This window comes from Dermacentor variabilis, chromosome 5 (genome assembly GCF_050947875.1).
Source record: "Dermacentor variabilis isolate Ectoservices chromosome 5, ASM5094787v1, whole genome shotgun sequence".
Classification (NCBI taxonomy): Eukaryota; Metazoa; Arthropoda; class Arachnida; order Ixodida; family Ixodidae; genus Dermacentor; species Dermacentor variabilis.
The window spans coordinates 166,822,153-166,840,022 of NC_134572.1; the positions used below are offsets into that span (position 1 = coordinate 166,822,153).

Sequence of the window (17,870 nt, forward strand, 5' to 3'; positions counted from 1 at the left end):
ACCTGCCTGTTCCCTTGGTTCACCAAAGTCCAGTGTTGCCCTTATTCTATTGAAAGATTATCTTGGTGAATATTTTATATAATATTCGAAGTAAGCTAATGGGCCTGTAATTTTTCTGTTCTTTAACGTATCCCTTTTTGCGGAAGAGTTTAATGTAGGCACACCTCCGGTTTTCTGGGAATCTTGAAGTCTATAGATAGTACATGTAAAGGGCCAATAGTTTTTCAAGCACTTTGTCTCCACCATCTTTGATCTTCTCCTGCCGCTTCTCCCGTTTCACGTCCTGCAAGGTCCTTCTAACTTCATCACTGGTTATAGAATGAGCCTCGGTAACCTGTTCATTACTACTTCAAACGGAGGTATCGTGGCTGCTTTGGTTACTGTACAGGTCAGTATAGGATTCTTCCCCTGCTTTCACTACATCTTCGAGATTGCTGATGCTATTACACTGCCTATCTTTCATTGCAAACATCTTGGTTTTCCGCGATGCCTAGTTTCCTTTTCACTATTTTCAGGCTGCGTTCATTTTTTACTGCTTCCTTAGTCTTTCTCACGCTATAATTTAGGATATCCCTTATTTGCTCCTTGTTGATTGGTTTTCACAGTTCAGCGAATCTCTTGAATTGGACACTTTCATTCTTTGTCGTTCCTTTATTATGTTCCCATATATATATATATATATATACCTATACGAAGTCACCGGCTTCCCGCATTTTGCAGACCTACTTTTATTCGCTATCATGCTCCAAATGCTAACGCGGGAGAAAAAGAAACACACAGAAAAAAAGAAACAAACAGCTATAGGTAAAGAGTGAAATTTGTTGAAATGCGGTCATGTTAAAGGGAGAATATACAAAAATGCTAGTTTGATAAAAAAATTTCGGGAAAACTAAATGGCTGAATCTTAGCGGTTAAATGACTCTTATTTAACTTTAAAGGCTCAAGCACGAGATACGGTCTCGATGTCCTCGTGATAACTTTTGGTGATGCAATTTATTGTGACGAACGCGAACAGGAAGGGGTGAAGGGATAGAAAATTGATGGTGATTGGGTGAATTAAAATTGGAGCATCGCTGCGTGGAGCAGACGATCTCCCATTTGTTTCTAGAGGTTTCACAGCACTCACACGAGTGATAACAATGAGAGCAAGCAATTACTTTTTTTTGCACATTGGCACAAAGGGTTCACGAAAACTTCAAGGTGCAGAAATATATTATAGAACTGGAGTTGGTAAAGTAAGAAAGCGATAATCGATAACAATACATACGCTCATGTAGAGACTTACCGGAGTGACTTGCCGCGGCACCTAGGAATAAATTTAGATAGAGAGTAAGAGGATAAGCCATCAGCACAAATTTTCAGTCATAACTAGAGCAAATTCCCCTAACCACGCGCGAAAGAGTACTTCGTACTCTACTATACGACTTTTACTAATGAGTACAAGTCGTATATACTAAGCCAAGCTGTCATCATGGTGGCTGTGGACCACCGTGGATTGAATCGCGATGTCACTTTACCTGTTGAGTTAAAATGGTAATGCGTAAAAAAAAAATCGACGAGATGTTGATGCAAAATATGTAAAGGATCATTTGCTAGCAGTTACTGCATTTGTAAATGCCACAAGTTTCATTCAACTCTATTGTATAGTTGACCGAACGGAATAATTCTGCGTTTTCACGTCCTTGACTAGGTGTCGGTTAAGAGTAAAGGCTTCCGTAGTGTTTCGTGCGAATCACAAGAATGCGAGGACTACCAGCCGTCGAGACGACTTGCTATGTGAACGTACTCACAAATACTTTGCTGAAACTGGTTCGGTGATAAGGTGCTTTAGAAATTGCTCTATTTTGGAATATACTTCAGCATATCCAGCTCCATGCACTATTACTCTATTTAGCCATGACACAAAGAGTCACTGTTCACTAGAGAAACCTGGCGTGGTACAGAAAGAAGCCCAGTGGAGAAGAAAGCCATCCGGTTAAAAATTTTGTAAGTTTTACTGCCTCTGGGTCCGATATTTTCATCTGGCTCTCATGTGCCGTTTTAAACGAAGTGCAAAATATGAATCAACCAGACCAAATAAATGCCCTTGTCGTTATATATGCGTATTTGCATATAGAAACTTTCTATGGAACAGACGGATACGCTATTATAAGATGGCACGGCAGATTGTCTGACGAGCATAAATATCAGAAATACAAGTCAAACGTAGAGCCTAATACAGTAAATAAATAGCAAAAAAGATTAAGCGACATAATTTGCAACTTCATCTAGCACATAGTGCGTGCTCAACCAATGCAAAGAATGTCCAAATTCCTGCCTCTAATTCCCCGCTGTTTAAAAAAAAAGGAAAAAGAAGAAGAAAGGATATGCCGCAGTCGTTGTTTCCCAGTTGTTCTCGCGATGGGGCTAAAACAGTTTTCAGGATACGAAACGCTTTAAACAAAATCACCCCACATTTTAAGTACACGGCCTTCTATTGAGACTGACAGCTAGTATAGGTGGCCCACAAGTAAACCTGTTTTACTAGCCGATCCATATGACTATTAATTCTTAGTCCTTAGCTAATATTTTCTTCGTAAAAAACGTTCTCTATAAACATTTGGAGCAATGGAAGAACCGTGAATGCGGTGTTTTACGCCACGAAAAATTTCATTCTCTGCTTTTACGTGCACAAATCCCGATGCGATTACGAGGGTTGCCATAACGGGGAGTTCCGGGTCACTTCTGACTATGTGGGATTCCTTAACGTCCACCTAAAGTTAAGTACACGAGTGTTTATGCAAATTCGACCACTGCGGCTCGGAGCTGGGTGGCTCACAACACAGTAGGACAACGCTGTAGACTCTACTCTACCGCTATGAGTGCTGCCGTGACGAATGCATTTCGGCTTTGTCAGACCCACGCTCCAAAAAAAAAAAGAAAAAAAACACATTTTGACAGACACGAAGACAGCAAAGGCGATGTTGTAGGTGGACGCTTCTTATTACCGTAAAAATTGTCACAAATGCACATCACTTTACATTCACGTACCTGCGAATCATGAATTAAAATTTATATCACGAAGGTAGGAAAATTTCAACAAGGAACTGCATGGTTTAGTATAGGATTCCGGAACTTGTGAGTATGCTGCTTACAATTCAGCCATGTGCTACCTTGGTGGTAAATGCCGTGCGACATTTGGATAAAAAAAGTCGAACGATGGCTACGGTTCGTATGCAGTGGGCTGTGCCTTTCCCGAATATATTTTTGTACTATACAGGCTTACATGTCTCAAACCATAGCGTAAACGTTCACATTTCCTGCTTTTCCCACGAAAAATGTTGAGTATCGGCTGCAAAATTAGGTGATCTATGCGCTACCAGGAAACTATCTTATTTTGCACAGAGCGATGAAGAATAATATTTATAATGTTCGTATTGTTCACTACTTGTTCATAACATTACGACACTTCAAAGTCGTCTGCGGAGTCACGTAGAATATTGAATTAGTGAGAGCCTCTAGTTTATCAATACAAGTAAATGAAAGCCATGTAACATTTTCGACAAATCAGCAAAATATGCTGAGATATCTTGCAAGAAAGAAAGTATCACACTCACCTTCGTTTCTGTCCCCTTGAGGTTCTAGAATGAATGAAAAAAAATGGACAGCAGGGTTAGCACACCGATTATTTTGTGACCCACAGTCCAGTCAATCACATCGCGTCGAGGGGCCATTTTTTTTTCTGCCATCTTTCTTGCGTACCGCAATTCCTGGCTACAGGCAATTTCTCCATACATCTTGTGACGGAGAATACGTGAACAGAATTAAGGAAACGACCGTCGTTGCCAACCAACTTTATTCAGACGACAGGTGCGTTCTAGAAGCAAAGTTCCAGCGCTCGCAAACACATTTTGCGCACCGAAGACGCACCATATTGCAATGGAACTACAATTGTCAACGTGCATGCTTATTCTAACAAAGACGCGAAAAATCGCTGGAGGGTCACCAATGTATAGCTGATACAACCATACCGTTGCTTTCTGTTGCTTACTAATAGGCTTCCATGAACTCATGTGCTAAGGCACCTCTGCTTTTGCCGGGTATGCGGATGTTAGAACGACTTGGCTCACACGTGAAGGAACCACATTGCATGGGCAAAGGTGCAGAAACCTTGTTCATTGATCTAAATTGTGATCTTTTCTTCTCCTGCACACGGCTTGAAAAGATACGAGTTTCGCTAGAAAGTTGGCATACTTAGGAAAGGAGGTGAATCTAACATTCATTAAAACCCTAAACAGGAAGCAAAGCCCTGGAAGCTGGGGCCAGTGACACAATTATGTCTTAGAATTCAGCGCAAATTAAACAAGACATGAATAATAAAACAGCAAAGAGAAAGACCAGGACGAGCGCACGAAGTATAGCACAGAACTAGTTTCTGCGTGATTCCTTGTGCCTTGTTTTGTTTGCATTATACGGTGAACTCTCACTTGAGTGAACTTCAAGGGACTGAAGAAAATAGTTCACTTAACTGAAAGTTCACTAAACTGAATATTCACTAGACCAACAAAAGACATGGCACACAGAGTCAAAAGTTTGAAGTGCAATTCATGGAGCAAAAGACATGGCATCCATAGTGTTAGAAATGTGTGAAGTGGAATTTGTACATATCAATGAAAAACACACCACGTGGGTCGTTTGTGGGCACACGCGGAACCGACGAGACTGGAAAGAGACGACAATCATGCCAGGACTAGCCGGTCGGAAAAAAACACACACCACATGGTTTGTGGTGTGCCAGATCGCCGCTTTGCTCTGGCGGCGTTGTAAGCGCCAGCGATGTTACTTTGTCCATGGCCTCCGAGATTACATGCTTGCTCGTTTTGTGCGGGCAATCTCGGAGGCCATGCCTTGTTGCCGTTCGTTTTCCGCGCCGCCGCTTTACCCCAGGGGCGCTGTAGCGCCAGCGACGTTACATTGCCGCTGGAGCGGCGGTTTGATGAGGGCGGGCATCGGTTGCGCTTGCAGTGCAGTGCAGTGCAAGCCTTGGTCCTTTGAGCGAGTTCTTTAAATTGAAATATTGACGGTTCCGAAATTCGTTTAAGTGAAACATTTTTGCACAGAATCTATAAGAACACTGCCGAGTATTTTTAAAAAGTTAGTTATTCTGAAATATTCGATAAACCGACGTTCGTACAACTGAGAGTTTACTGTATTCCTTCGGATGGACCAAGTAACCTGTAACCAAAATTTTGAGACAGAAAGAAAATGCTGCTAGCTTTTCTGATCACGTCCACAGAAAGCGGAGAGCCATATCGTAAAAGAAAGAGTGCCAGATTCAACGCCCCTGTTGGATTCTACGTTAGGCGAAGCGTTTACGAAACGTTTCAGTGTCACTGCTATTCAATGATACACACGACGCGTGCAACTGTATATTATGCACAACTGATATAATAGCTTATATGAATTCAGTATAATCAGAGCAACAATTGTACACTTCATACTTGAATGAAAACACAAATTCACATGGCGCCATGGTAGGAGAGTGAATGCCGGGATGACTTGCAGATCATTGCGACATTTTTCAAGTGACGATGCAAGCTCACTGTCAGCATGCGTGCACGCGCAGGGAAGCATTGAACAGAGAGATGCATATTTAGCGCCTGAAGGCATCTGACGAACACGCTGTCAATCAATCGCTCACAACAATATTGAAACGTTGTGTATGCCATTCCAATTATTCCGGATGTCTCCGCCTAATTCTCACGGAATATATCTGGATTACGGATAAATTTCGTAGAATGTTTATAATAAATATATGGAAATATTGGAATGCATACGAAACGTCTCAGTAGGGAAAGTGTTATAAGGCGCTTTGAAACCATCGCTCCGTGACATACCACGGACTGGTGTAACAATCGACCCATCTAGTCCCCCCGCTTAACTACAAAGATTCCAAAATTGCCCTACCTTTCATTAAAGTCTGCGGCATCGGCGCAGTTTAGATTATACGTCACCTCCGAGATCCGATTACTCAACAATTACATTGCGTTCGGTGCCGGTTCACACTGTTCCGAAAAGAAAATGACCAACCGAAAACCGGGACGAGAGAGGAGGTGGGCGGGCAGAATGCCCACTCTTCATGAAGCCACTGCCTTCGCTTCTTGCGCTCGAAAGACTGGCGCAACACGTGACCTCTGAGACTCGTATTATTGGTCTAGAATGGATGCCTTCCGGTAGTTCTCAAGCGGCGTGCACTTATTCGACTGCTGTGCCCCGGCTTTACCAAGAAAAACTTCACTTAAAAAAATGAAGGCCTGGCGACTCCGCTGCGTGACATGCAATTAGTTCATCAGCATTTAGTTCCTCCGACAAGGGATGTTTGTGCACATTGGCAAATCACTGACGATAATAAAGGATCACCGCGCGTTTGCAAAGCAGGATGATCAGCTACCATCGCTAAAACAGTGGCCATCTGCGCAATTTTGGGCGAGCCATAAAAGTTGCTAACTTACAGCATCTCTAAGAAAGTAGTCACCCAAGTGGCGCTTTTTGCGCTGCGATGTTATTTCTTCTTATTTCATGCTTCAAATTTTCCAAATTATTCGCTCACCTTTCTCCACAGCGCATAGAAAGCCGTTTTTCACATCACAGCGGATGTCGTTCCACAGGGCGTCGAAATGTCGCATCTCGACGCAGTTTTCGTCGATGCTGCTCGGTTCACCATTCTTCCAGTGTTCGTAATTCAGCGGAGAACCATCCAGCCATTCGTAGCTATCTGCAAAGTGACAAGAATTTATTCGTTTATATTCGGCCGCACCAACGTAACCTACGCTTGATGGTGCGCATGAAATGCTTACATTGCTTACCAGTAGTTTTATCAGTAATACAGAAATCACGGTTTCGACTATAATCTTTTCGTTATCCTCCTCAGACGCCTCGACCAGTCTGTCGGATTCCGGTTTAATTATCTCCGATAGAAATTAAACAGTAGAAATAAAATACTCCTCACTGCCTTGAAGCCAGAAGCGTGTTTCCGCTTATGTGAACGATTGATTATTTTTTTCGTCGCTGGTATTGGGTAAAACTTACCTAATGCTAAACAAACTCAGTGCCAATCTAGTCTATGAAGGAAGATGACCAGTGAAGCCGTTTATGTGGTCTCCTTAATGCCGAACTGCACCTCGGCCGCCGGTTGGTCCGGCATTGCACTATTTTCGGGATCGGCCCACGTATGGGAAGTGCTTAACGCCTGCTTCACCTTTACCCGGGTCGGGCCGGTATTGCACAGCCTCTTCGGAATCGGCCCACGTATGGGGAGTGCTTAACGCCTGCTTCACCTCCGGCCCGGGTCGGACCGGTATTGCACTATCTTCGTGATCGGCCCACGTATGGGGAGTGCTTAACGCCTGCTTCACTATTGCCCCGGGTCGGGCCGGTATTGCACAACCTCTTCCCAATCGGCCCACGTATGGGGAATGCTTAACGCCTGGTTCACCTCCACCGCGTGTGGGCCCGGCATTGCACTATCTTCCAGATTGGCCCACGTATGGCGAGAGCTTAACGCCGATTTCACATCCACCGCGGGTCGGCCGGGCATTGCACTGTCTTCGGGATCGGCCCATGTATGGGAAACGCTTAACGCCTGCTTCACCTCCGCTGCGTGTCGGTCCGGCATTGGACTAAGTTCGGGATCGGCCGACTTTGCTTACAACAACGACACGAATTTCCTTGGACGGCAGAGGCATACAGCTTCGCTGTAAAAACTAAAATTAAATATGGGGTTTTACGTGTGATAACAACGATCTGATTATGAGGCACGTCGTAGTATGGGGGACTACGTAAATTTGAACTACCTGATATTCTTTAAGGTGCAACTAAAGTTAAGCCCACTGGTGTTGTCGCATTTTGCCCTTATCAAAATGCAGCCTCCGTGAGTGGGATTCAGACCCGCTACCTGGTGCTCAGCAGCCCAACACCATAGCCGTGTGCATGGCCGTGTGCAACACCGAGTGCGTGGGTGGTGTGTGCGTCCGAGCAAATGATGGGTTTTGAAAGTTCTAAAAGAACACTTAGGAATGAAAGACGATAAAAAAAGGGAAGGTAGTCTTAGAGTAGACTTCTTTTTTTCCCTGTCAGGTGGGACGAGTACCAGCGTATTCAGCAGGGTGTGGTCCGTGGTTTCGATGTGCTCAATGCACGTACCGTTGTGCTCACTGACGAGCCCAATCCACAGCTGGTGCTGTGACTTGCGAAGATACGGACTGAGCCTTCCGATTTCTTCCTTAGAGTGAAAACTTGCAAGCGTCGAGTCTGCGACAAATAGAACGCATCTCACTCACGATACACGCAAACTCAGGTAACGATAATCTATCATAATTTTTTTTCTGCAATATGCGCACACTTGTTTACTTTTGCTATTGCAGATGGCGACGGATTCGTTGAAATTCACGACGTGCTCTGCTTCGAGCAAGTAGCAGTAAGGGTTGCCCACGTCGATCCAGTTTCTGGCGTGTTCCGGACATGGGCCGTCGTGGTGCCTCACCTCGGGCGGCTTCTCTGCAATGAACCGAGAATTTTCACTTTAATTCGCATTTTACTCAACATTGGTGACCAGATTAGCAGGAATATTACTATTTCTCGTTAGTAAAGTTGTTGTACCGGAAAGGCTTTCGCGACCATCTGTATATGGAAGCTACGTAAACGTAAGCTATAGGAATGACTCACGCTGACAAATAAGCAATATGACTTTGCGAGAATGCTGAATAAACACTGGAGGAGTTCAATGCACATTAATGGTCTTGAGCATCTATCAACTCAACTAAATATAGAAGCCCATCAGTGAACTGTTATTATTATCAGCACTCACAATTGCGTGGGTTTTACTAATCGTGCTCTAGAAAGCCCCGAAATTGTTCTAGGGTAGCTCAACCATCCTATTAGGATTCATTAATTGGTTGCATAGAAATAAACGGACACCACAAAAGAAATAAAGAAAGACAAGGAGGGAGCAACTGGCTTGGTATTACCTCCAGGCGCATGTCACCACTAGCACTTGCTTGAAAGAGCTATTAAGAGGAACGGGCAAGTTCAGACAACTTCGTCTTTTACTATTTTCCCGCAATGGTTTCTTATTCCCCTGGGAATTAGTTTCAAGTCCATTCATGGACCACAGAGCTGTTATGGAATTCATTGCAGCCAAGTCAATCGACGCATATCTGTAGAAGCTTGGAGGGACACAAAATAGATGTACGAACTTTGGCTAGATTAGTTAAAAAACACTCGTGGAACATAATTAATTTTTTGTGTTACTCTGCTTACTGTTCTTAATGCTATTGCGACTTGATATTATATTTGCTTATATCGCAGTAATGTTCCATACTGCTGCGTTGCGTGAATATTCCTTTTATTGTACTGATGCTTTTTTTCGCTTCCTGATTTCTTACGAATAGATTGACGTACTTCCCCTTTTACACAATGCCTTCTTGAAAGCCTGTAAGGCAAATAAAGAATTAATTAATTAATTAATTAATTAATTAATTAATTAATTAATTAGTAATTAATTAATGTCAGTATGGCCGCTCGCAAACTGCGCAATCGAATACGAAGTTATCCTTCGTGTTCTAGGAGACATAAATATCAATATGGTCCCCTTACCAGTAATTTATGTGCCTTGCGCATTTTGCAAAGCTACGAAAAACTAACCAGCCATACGACACGTATTGGTCAGCATTGCAAGGTGCGGAAACTCGGCAAACATGGACGTCACTTAACCCGCCCGGCTTGCTGAATCCTGTTGGTATCGGACACCACAATACCACCTCAAAACGCCCTGCCAAGCTCACTGCAGTCCCTTTTACTAGGAATCAGGTCAAAGTACGATAGCTGTGATTAGGTGTTAACGCAAGGAATCCAGCACTCCTCCAACAGTACAATCGACAGTGAACAAATACTAGTGCGAACTGACGAGAACGAGACCAGAAGGTGACGTGCGCGTTCGCTGCCCTCTCGTCTCGTCCTCGTCCGTTCGCGCTGTTGTTCGTTCCCTTTGAATCCGAACAAACTAGCCCACCAACAAAGCCTGAACAACGTACACTCCAGTGCGTGTCCGATCTGACACGGCAAACAGGTCAGACATGACACGACAAATGCGGACATTCCGACTTTTGTCGGGTTATCCTAACGCCCTCTAAATGTATCGAACGCGAGAGCCGATAGCCACTGACCATTGTCAAACTGGCAAAGGAAAGACAGGTGCGTGTCACAGGGTTGGACGCTCCACATTCCCGTGGCGAAGTCGGAAGCGACGCATCGTCGATCGCCGTTCGAAGCACCCGGCTGTAGAGGAGCCCAGTTCGTGTACTGCACCGGCCAGCCGCTCACCCACGTGAACAGTCCCGTGGCCTAATGGTCGGGAGGGGCGGAGCGAGAAAATAAAACAGAAGACACTAATAAGTAAATTTTAGTTATTTTATTACATTATTTTTTCGCACAGCATTCAATGCGACTACATTGCGCCCCCAAAATGACGTTAACATGCTGTAACTCATGCTTGAGAGGTCAAATCAGGTATTAGGGGACCAAAGCAAATAGTTATCCCATAAACGGAGAGGAAAGTCAAATGAAGATGCTGTAATTCTTGATAGCCTGCTGTGAAATTATAAAAATAGGGCTATCATCGTCAACGGAGACTTCACAAATCAAAAAGAAAAAGGAACAAAATTGTTGTGACCCTAATTTCTGACTTAGGTGTCTCTTGGTGGCACTCGCACCTCGGCGTCGGTGTTCTTTAGGTTAACTTTAGGCGAACGCAACGCACGAACCGAACTCGGAGGCAATAGTTTTCCATTAATGAACTGGTTAAATAGCGTGCCACCTTATTGTGTGTGACGTCATTAGCGACGTCATTACTTACGCTTTCGACTTCCGTGTTTCCAGGAATTTCTCTTAACTTCGTGCTCATGTGGCGGGTCTCTAAAGCGTACAATTCTGTGGCTTGGTGCGCGGTAATCAGTGATGTCTAATAAAGTCTAATTATTCCAGACACTTCAGTAACTGAACTTGTAACTAAGCTTATGCTCTAAAGTCATATATATAGTGAAACCCATGAATTTTGTACTGTGGTATGCGTTTGCTTTTCTTAATTTATTTCGAATTCCGTCCCGGGTTGCCTCACTGATTTCTAATTAATTCTAATTATTCCACACACTTCAGTAACTTCAGTAACTCAACTTGTAAATAAGCTCGCTCTGACATCGTATCTAAATGAAACCCACGAATTTTGTCCCCGCTCGTCTCAGGAGATGAACCGGAAGTGCTGCGCAAGAAACAAGAGGGTCACTTGGTGCTCATGCCACTAAAATAAAAGTGGCTGTGTTTCTATTTAGAAATTTTCACAGGAGCTCCTGATTACGTCATAATTATGGCGGTGACTTCAGTTTTTTTCAGCGTCCTCAAGGATTTATTAGGTTTTAACTGCATCGACAGAACAGGCCAACCTGTGCAATACATCAGTTCTTAAATACATGAGTAACAGAGTTAACAAAAGAAGTGTACAACCAGGGACGCCTCAACCAGCATCTCGAGAAATAACAAAAGTGACACACCGCTCAAATACGGATGTCGCGCTGTCTTTGAATACTGACACATGATTGAGGTCTCGCTTCACTTCTGTAAAGCGGCAGCGCGCGACAAATGAATGTGCCATCATCCAGGGGGCACCTAACTCATAACGCCAGCCAATTGCAGTGTGGTTTGTCGTGGGTGAGAATACCCTTCTGTGAATTCAGATGGCGGTCTCACCGTATGTGAAAGCACTGGCGTGCCACTCGGCCGAATGCAGTGCTTTGAATCTGCTCTATACTGACAAAAACTGAGAACGCCGAACAACTCATCCTTTACGCTGCCCGATGAAAGCTCATCCGCATTTTGCCCGCGGTAATTATCAGTAAACCTGCTTCTGAGGATCAGTGGATATGTCGTTCTGCCGAGTCTGGGGTCCTGGGGTTTGAGTTCTTGCTGAGGCGGGTCCACTCCGACGGTGGTTGTACACAAAAAAGTCGCAGTGTCGCCCGATTGCAATAGCAAATTAGTAGACGGCTATACGAAATACAGATAGTAAATTTATCGGCCGTATAAACTTGGAAACGTTCGCGTAGTAACTGAATGAACAAGCACGGTGTCCTTGCGCACATACAAACATGAGTACATCACACTTCAAGACCGCGCACACTCGCTGTCAAACGCTGGCTTAAGCAAGCGCGCAAGCAGCAGCGAGAGAAGTGACATTCGTGCTGTTGCAAACGCAAACTTGACGGCGATAAGATCGCACCCACAAAAGTATGAGCAGTCTGCATATCGCTTTCAAGAAACGCCGCGCAGAGTATGCCGTTGCTTACGGAGTAGAAGCCGCCTCCCCCCCCCCCCCCCCATCTCTGCCGCGCTGCCTCCCCACATTCCTCCCTTTCGCGCGCGAGAATGAGCTGTCAGTTCCCCTTGCCCCCGGTCGCCAAACACGCAGTTGCGGCCGGAGCCCCACCCGTCACACCTCTCCCTCTCTCCCATCCGCTGACGGCCTTTCGGGCAATGGAAGACGGCGCGGCGCGTTGGCGTGCCGGCGTGCCGCCTTCCTCCTCCCGCGCGCCAGAATGAGCCGCGTTCGTCGGCTCCTCTCGAGTGCTTTCACTCGCACATACAGCATACGATGCGCAGTGACCGTGTGATCACCCTTGGACTTTATGCGGAACATCACAGAGACGGCAAAAATGAGCCTACGGTGTCCACCATAATTGCTATCGCAATAAAACTTGGAAGGCGATTCAATCTCTAGTTGAACTCGACGAAAGACGATGTCTTCCTGCGTGAGTGGGAGATAACGGGGTGTAGGAAGCGCATAATTTATCGGAGAACTGTGCCGTATCAACAACGCTTGATCGACATCAGCTAGAGGTCGAATCGCGTTCTAACTTTTAGTCGTCAGCGATCCTGGTAATAATCATCATGACCATCAACATCGCCATGATTAAACAACCATCATCATAACAATCATAATCATCGGCATTGTTATCATCGGCAACATCATCATCATCATGAGCGCGGCTCAAAATAAATTTGAAGTTCGTCACTATTTTCATCGACTTGGTTACATTTCTATACTGCACAACCACCTTCGGGATCACTCCAGGAAAAAGGCAGTAAACACGTTAGAAAGAGACATGCCCGATCCAAAAATTTGGCGGTAACTGGCCAAGCGAGCGAGCGAGCGAAGCAACTTGACCAGGAATGCCTGCAGAACGATTAGCCTTCCCCTGTAAGGTAGGCGTCACCGTGACGCGGCCATGACCTCATCCCGGCGTGTGGCGCCTCTGCTCCGGCCGTGGCCGCACTACTCCCTTTGGTCGACCGCGCTTGCCCTTCTTTTGGGATGGCAGCCTCCCTACGGTTTCGCTCGGTCGTTGCCTTTCGAGGGCCGCCGAGATCTGCTGGACGGCCTGGGCTTGGACTTCGTAATCGTAGCACCTCGTTGCGGCCTCGAGCCGCGGCGGGGTCGTTGTCATCGTTGCAGCTTCGTGCGGGTTCTTGGCATAGTCCCAAAGGGTGTGAACTGCAGTAGCTCTTTCCTTTCGGCACACACAACACAGGTCACTGACATAAGCACTCGGACACACGTGCCTGCTTAGCACCGGGGTGAATAACGACCCCGTCTGAAGTTGTCGGTATAACACCGCTTCCTTAGGGGTCAAGCCCGGTTGAGGTGGCGGCATAGTCCTTCACTCTAGTCTGTACCACTTCACAATTTCGTTGCAGGAGGTCATTCTGTCCTTGGTTTCCCACCATCACGACGGGTCGGCCGCAGTGGCAGTGGCACGGTTTTAGTCCTTGCACCGCCGCGTTCGCCGTCTCATTGTGCTTTGCGTTGCTGCGATCTGACACATCACTGCCCATGTGCGCCGGAAACCACTTTATCACCACACACCAATTTTCACTCGCGAGATCGACCGCAAGTAACACACGCGCGGCTTCACCACACACCCTTGCTCTGGCGTAATTTCTCACTGCCATCCTAGAATCTCAGAGCACAGTCGTGCACTCGGGGTCGGCCACGGCCAGGGCAATGGCTACCTCCTCGGCTCGATGCGCCCCTCGAGTCCGCACACTCGCTGCAGTTTTCGTTGCACCGGTCGATGCCCCGACGACCGCAGCGGCGAATGCCTTTCTGTCATCTGGATACTCTGCCGTGTCCACAAACACGGCACCCCTGTCTTTGGCATCGAGATGGATGAGCGCCTTGGCCCTCGCCGCCCGCCGCTCTTTGTGGAACTCAGGGTTCATCTTTCTTGGCACCGGACATACCCGTAGCCGTCTACTAATTGCGTCCGGTACAGGCACTTATGTAGTTTCGGGTCCCCCTTTCCTTTGTCCCCAGGCCTCGGTCACGCAGCACTTGTCTGCCCGTTCTTGTTTCCGATAGCCGTGCGAGCTGGGCGGTCCTCTGCGCCTCGGCGATTTCTTCATGGTTGTTATGCACTCCCAGGGCCAGGAACTTGTAGGTGCTTGTGCAGTCGAGAAGTCCCAGAGCTGCCTTGTACGCTTTGCGTATGAGCGCATCGATCTTATTTCGCTCGCACTGCCTCCAGTTGTGGAAAGCAGCAACGTATGCAATGTGGCTTATAACGAAGGATTCCACTAGGCGGGTGAGGCTTTCTTGCTTCATTCCTGCTGTTCTGTGTGACACTCTCTTGATGAGGCGAATGGCCATGGTGACTTTGGCCGCGACACGGTTGACCGTCTCGCGGTTCACTCGTTTGCGCTCAATCAGCATCCCCAGCACTCGGATCTTCTCGATATCCGGGTTCGTGTGACCGCCGCTCGTCTTGATGTTTACTGTCTCTTGCTCTCTCGCAGGTTCGCTGCCTTTCCTCTTCCCAGCAGCTTCTTTCGGTGGAATCACCAACAGCTCAGACTTGCTTGGGGAGCAGACGAGCCCAGACCCGTCCAGCTGCTCCTCGATAGCGTTAACCGCCTCTTGCAATGTATTCTCGATGTGTCCGTCGCTTCCTCCTGGCATCCAGAGTGTTATGTCGTCGGTAAAGATGGTGTGTCGGACCCCGCGACTCGCGAGGGCCGCTCGGCCACCCATATCATTACAAAGTTGAAAAGTAATGGCGAGATGACCGAGCCCTAGGGGGTCTCGACACTGCCGAGCTGCTTCTTTTGGAGGCGCAGGTCACCGGCGATAATCTCGGTGGTCCACTCCATCAAAAAATCCTTGATGTACACATCTGTTCTCTTGCGCATGTTTAGCCGTGACACCTGGGCCAGGATTGCGGAGTGTCTCACTTTATCAAAAGCGCTCTGAAGGTCCAAACCTAAGATGGCTCGCTTGTCTTTCGTGTTGGTAGTGTCATCGAGGATTTCATTTTTCGGTTGCATCATGGCGTCCTGAGTTCCGAGCTTGTTTCGGAACCCGATGATGGTGTTTGGTTAAAGCCCCGAGTCTTCCAAGTACCTCGTCACCTCTACAGGAGTACATGCTCCAACGCTTTGCCCACACAGGACGTAAGAGAGATCGGCCGGAGGTTCTCATGTTGGGTGGGTTGCCCGGCTTGGGAATCAATATGGTCTTGGCTGCTTTCCACTTCCCGGGTAGTGACCCGACTCGCCAGCAATTGTTGAAGTATGCCGGGAGGCTCTCTGTGGCCGCTTCGTTAAGATTTTTCAGCGCTCTGTTCGTAACGCAGTCGGGACCAGCGGCGCACTTGCTGTTGAGATCGAGCAGGGCAGCCCTTACTTCCCATACTTCAATGTCTCGATCTAGCCACTCGTTTGCTTCGCCTATGTAGTCCGGGTGCATTTCTGTGGGAGTGACCAGCAGGTACTTGTCGTCGAGGCGTTTCTTCACTTCGTCTTCCCCGTGCTCGGTCAGCACCCTGTGGACGATCTTGGCCAGGTTGTGGTGCTGATGAGACTTGGTCGTTGTCGTATCCAAAAGATGTCTTAGCGAATTCCAAGTCTTGCCGCAGTGCATCTGGCCGTACGATGCGTTACAAACCTCATTCCATTGCTGAATGCATAGCACTCGGCTGTGGGATTCGATCTCGCGGTTGGGTTCGACGACCGTCTTGCGTAGCTTTCTGTTTGTCCGCTGCGGCTTCCACCTAGATAGGATGGACTGCTTGGCAGCGATGAGGTGGGCCAGGCGGCTGTCGACCCTGTGGACACGCTCGTGCGTCTCGACTTCCTTGGTGGCCTTTTCTACCTTGTTTACAATATCGGTTGACAACTCCTCAATGTCTGTGATGTCGGTCTGCTCCTCGGGTAACAACCCTCGAAACATGTCCTATTCCGTAAGTCTATGTTTCCGAAAGCTTCTGCCGACTTCGTCGTTGCCACCGAGTGGGACAGCGACCTCCACAATGTAAAGGTCGCTGCCCAACTCGTGCCCCGTGTTCCGCCATTCAAAGTCCACCGGTGCCAAAGACTTGAAAAATTATAGACCGATCAGCTTACTGTCCGTTGCCTACAAACTATTTACTAAGGTAATCGCAAATAGAATCAGGAACACCTTAGACTTCTGCCAAGCAAAGGACCAGGCAGGATTCCGTAAAGGCTACTCAACAATAGATCATATTCCCACTATCAATCAGGTGATAGAGAAATGTGCGGAATATAACCAACCCTTATATATAGCTTTCATTGATTACGAGAAAGCATTTGATTCTGTCGAAACCTCAGCAGTCATGGAGGCATTACGGAATCAGGGTGTAGACGAGCCCTATGTAAAAATACTGAAAGATATCTATAGCGGCTCCACAGCCACCATAGTCCTCCATAAAGAAAGCAACAAAATCCCAATAAAGAAAGGCGTCAGGCAGGGAGATACGATCTCTCCAATGCTATTCACAGCGTGTTTACAGGAGGTATTCAGAGACCTGCATTCGGAAGAATTTGGGTAAAAGTTAACGGGGAATACCTTAGTAACTTGCGATTCGCTGATGATATTCCCTTGCTTAGTAACTCAGGGGACCAATTGCAATGCATGCTCTCTGACCTGGAGAGGCAAAGCAGAAGAGTGGGTCTAAAAATTAATCTGCAGAAAACTAAAGTAATGTTTAACAGTCTCGGAAGAGAACAGAAATTTACAATAGGTAGCGAGGAACTGGAAGTGGTAAGGAGATACATCTACTTAGAGCAGGTAGTGACGGCGGATCCGGATCATGACACGGAAATAATCAGAAGAATAAGAATGGGCTAGGCTGCGTTTGGCAGGCATTCTCAGATCATGAACAGCAGGTTGCCATTATCCCTCAAGAGAAAAGTATATAACAGCTGTGTCTTACCGGTACTCACCTACGGGGCATAAACCTGGAGGCTTACGAAAAGGGTTCTACTCAAATTGAGGGCGACGCAACGAGCTATGGAAAGAAGAATGATAGGTGTAACATTAAGGGATAAGAAAAGAGCAGATTGGGTGAGGGAACAAACGCGAGTTAATGACATCTTAGTTGAAATCATGAAAAAGAAATGGGCGTGGGCAGGACATGTAATGAGGAGGTAAGATAACCGTTGGTCATTAAGGGTTACGGACTGGATTCCAAGGGAAGGGAAGCGTAGCAGGGGGCGGCAGAAAGTTAGGTGGGCGGATGAGATTAAGAAGTTTGCAGGGACGGCATGACCACAATTAGTACATGACCGGGGCTGTTGGAGAAATATGGGAGAGGCCTTTGCCCTGCAGTGGGCGTAACCAGGCTGATGATGATGATGATGATACCGCCGCCGTTACCCCTGACGAAAGAGAGATCGGGCGTTGTGTCTCAGCGATCGAGTTGCCGATTCTTGTAGGGTATGCTGGGTGGGTGATTAGATTTAGTCCCAAGTCGGTAACATCTTGCATT

General features: G+C 46.8%; 1 protein-coding gene across 2 annotated transcripts in view; it reads right to left on the reverse strand.

Annotated features, from left to right (window-relative positions):
• The window catches only part of LOC142583312 (macrophage mannose receptor 1-like), a 63,466-nt gene that overhangs the window by 4,707 nt on the left and 40,889 nt on the right, over nt 1-17,870 (reverse strand). Inside the window, exons 7-12 of one of the 2 annotated variants that reach the window (XM_075693735.1) lie at nt 10,203-10,380; nt 8,389-8,535; nt 8,182-8,289; nt 6,590-6,754; nt 3,597-3,620; nt 1,286-1,306 (exon numbers count right to left, since the gene is read on the reverse strand). In XM_075693735.1, the coding sequence (XP_075549850.1) occupies nt 1,286-1,306; nt 3,597-3,620; nt 6,590-6,754; nt 8,182-8,289; nt 8,389-8,535; nt 10,203-10,380 (643 nt within the window). The remainder of the gene's footprint in view (nt 1-1,285; nt 1,307-3,596; nt 3,621-6,589; nt 6,755-8,181; nt 8,290-8,388; nt 8,536-10,202; nt 10,381-17,870) is intronic. The other variant, XM_075693736.1, reaches the window with a different exon arrangement.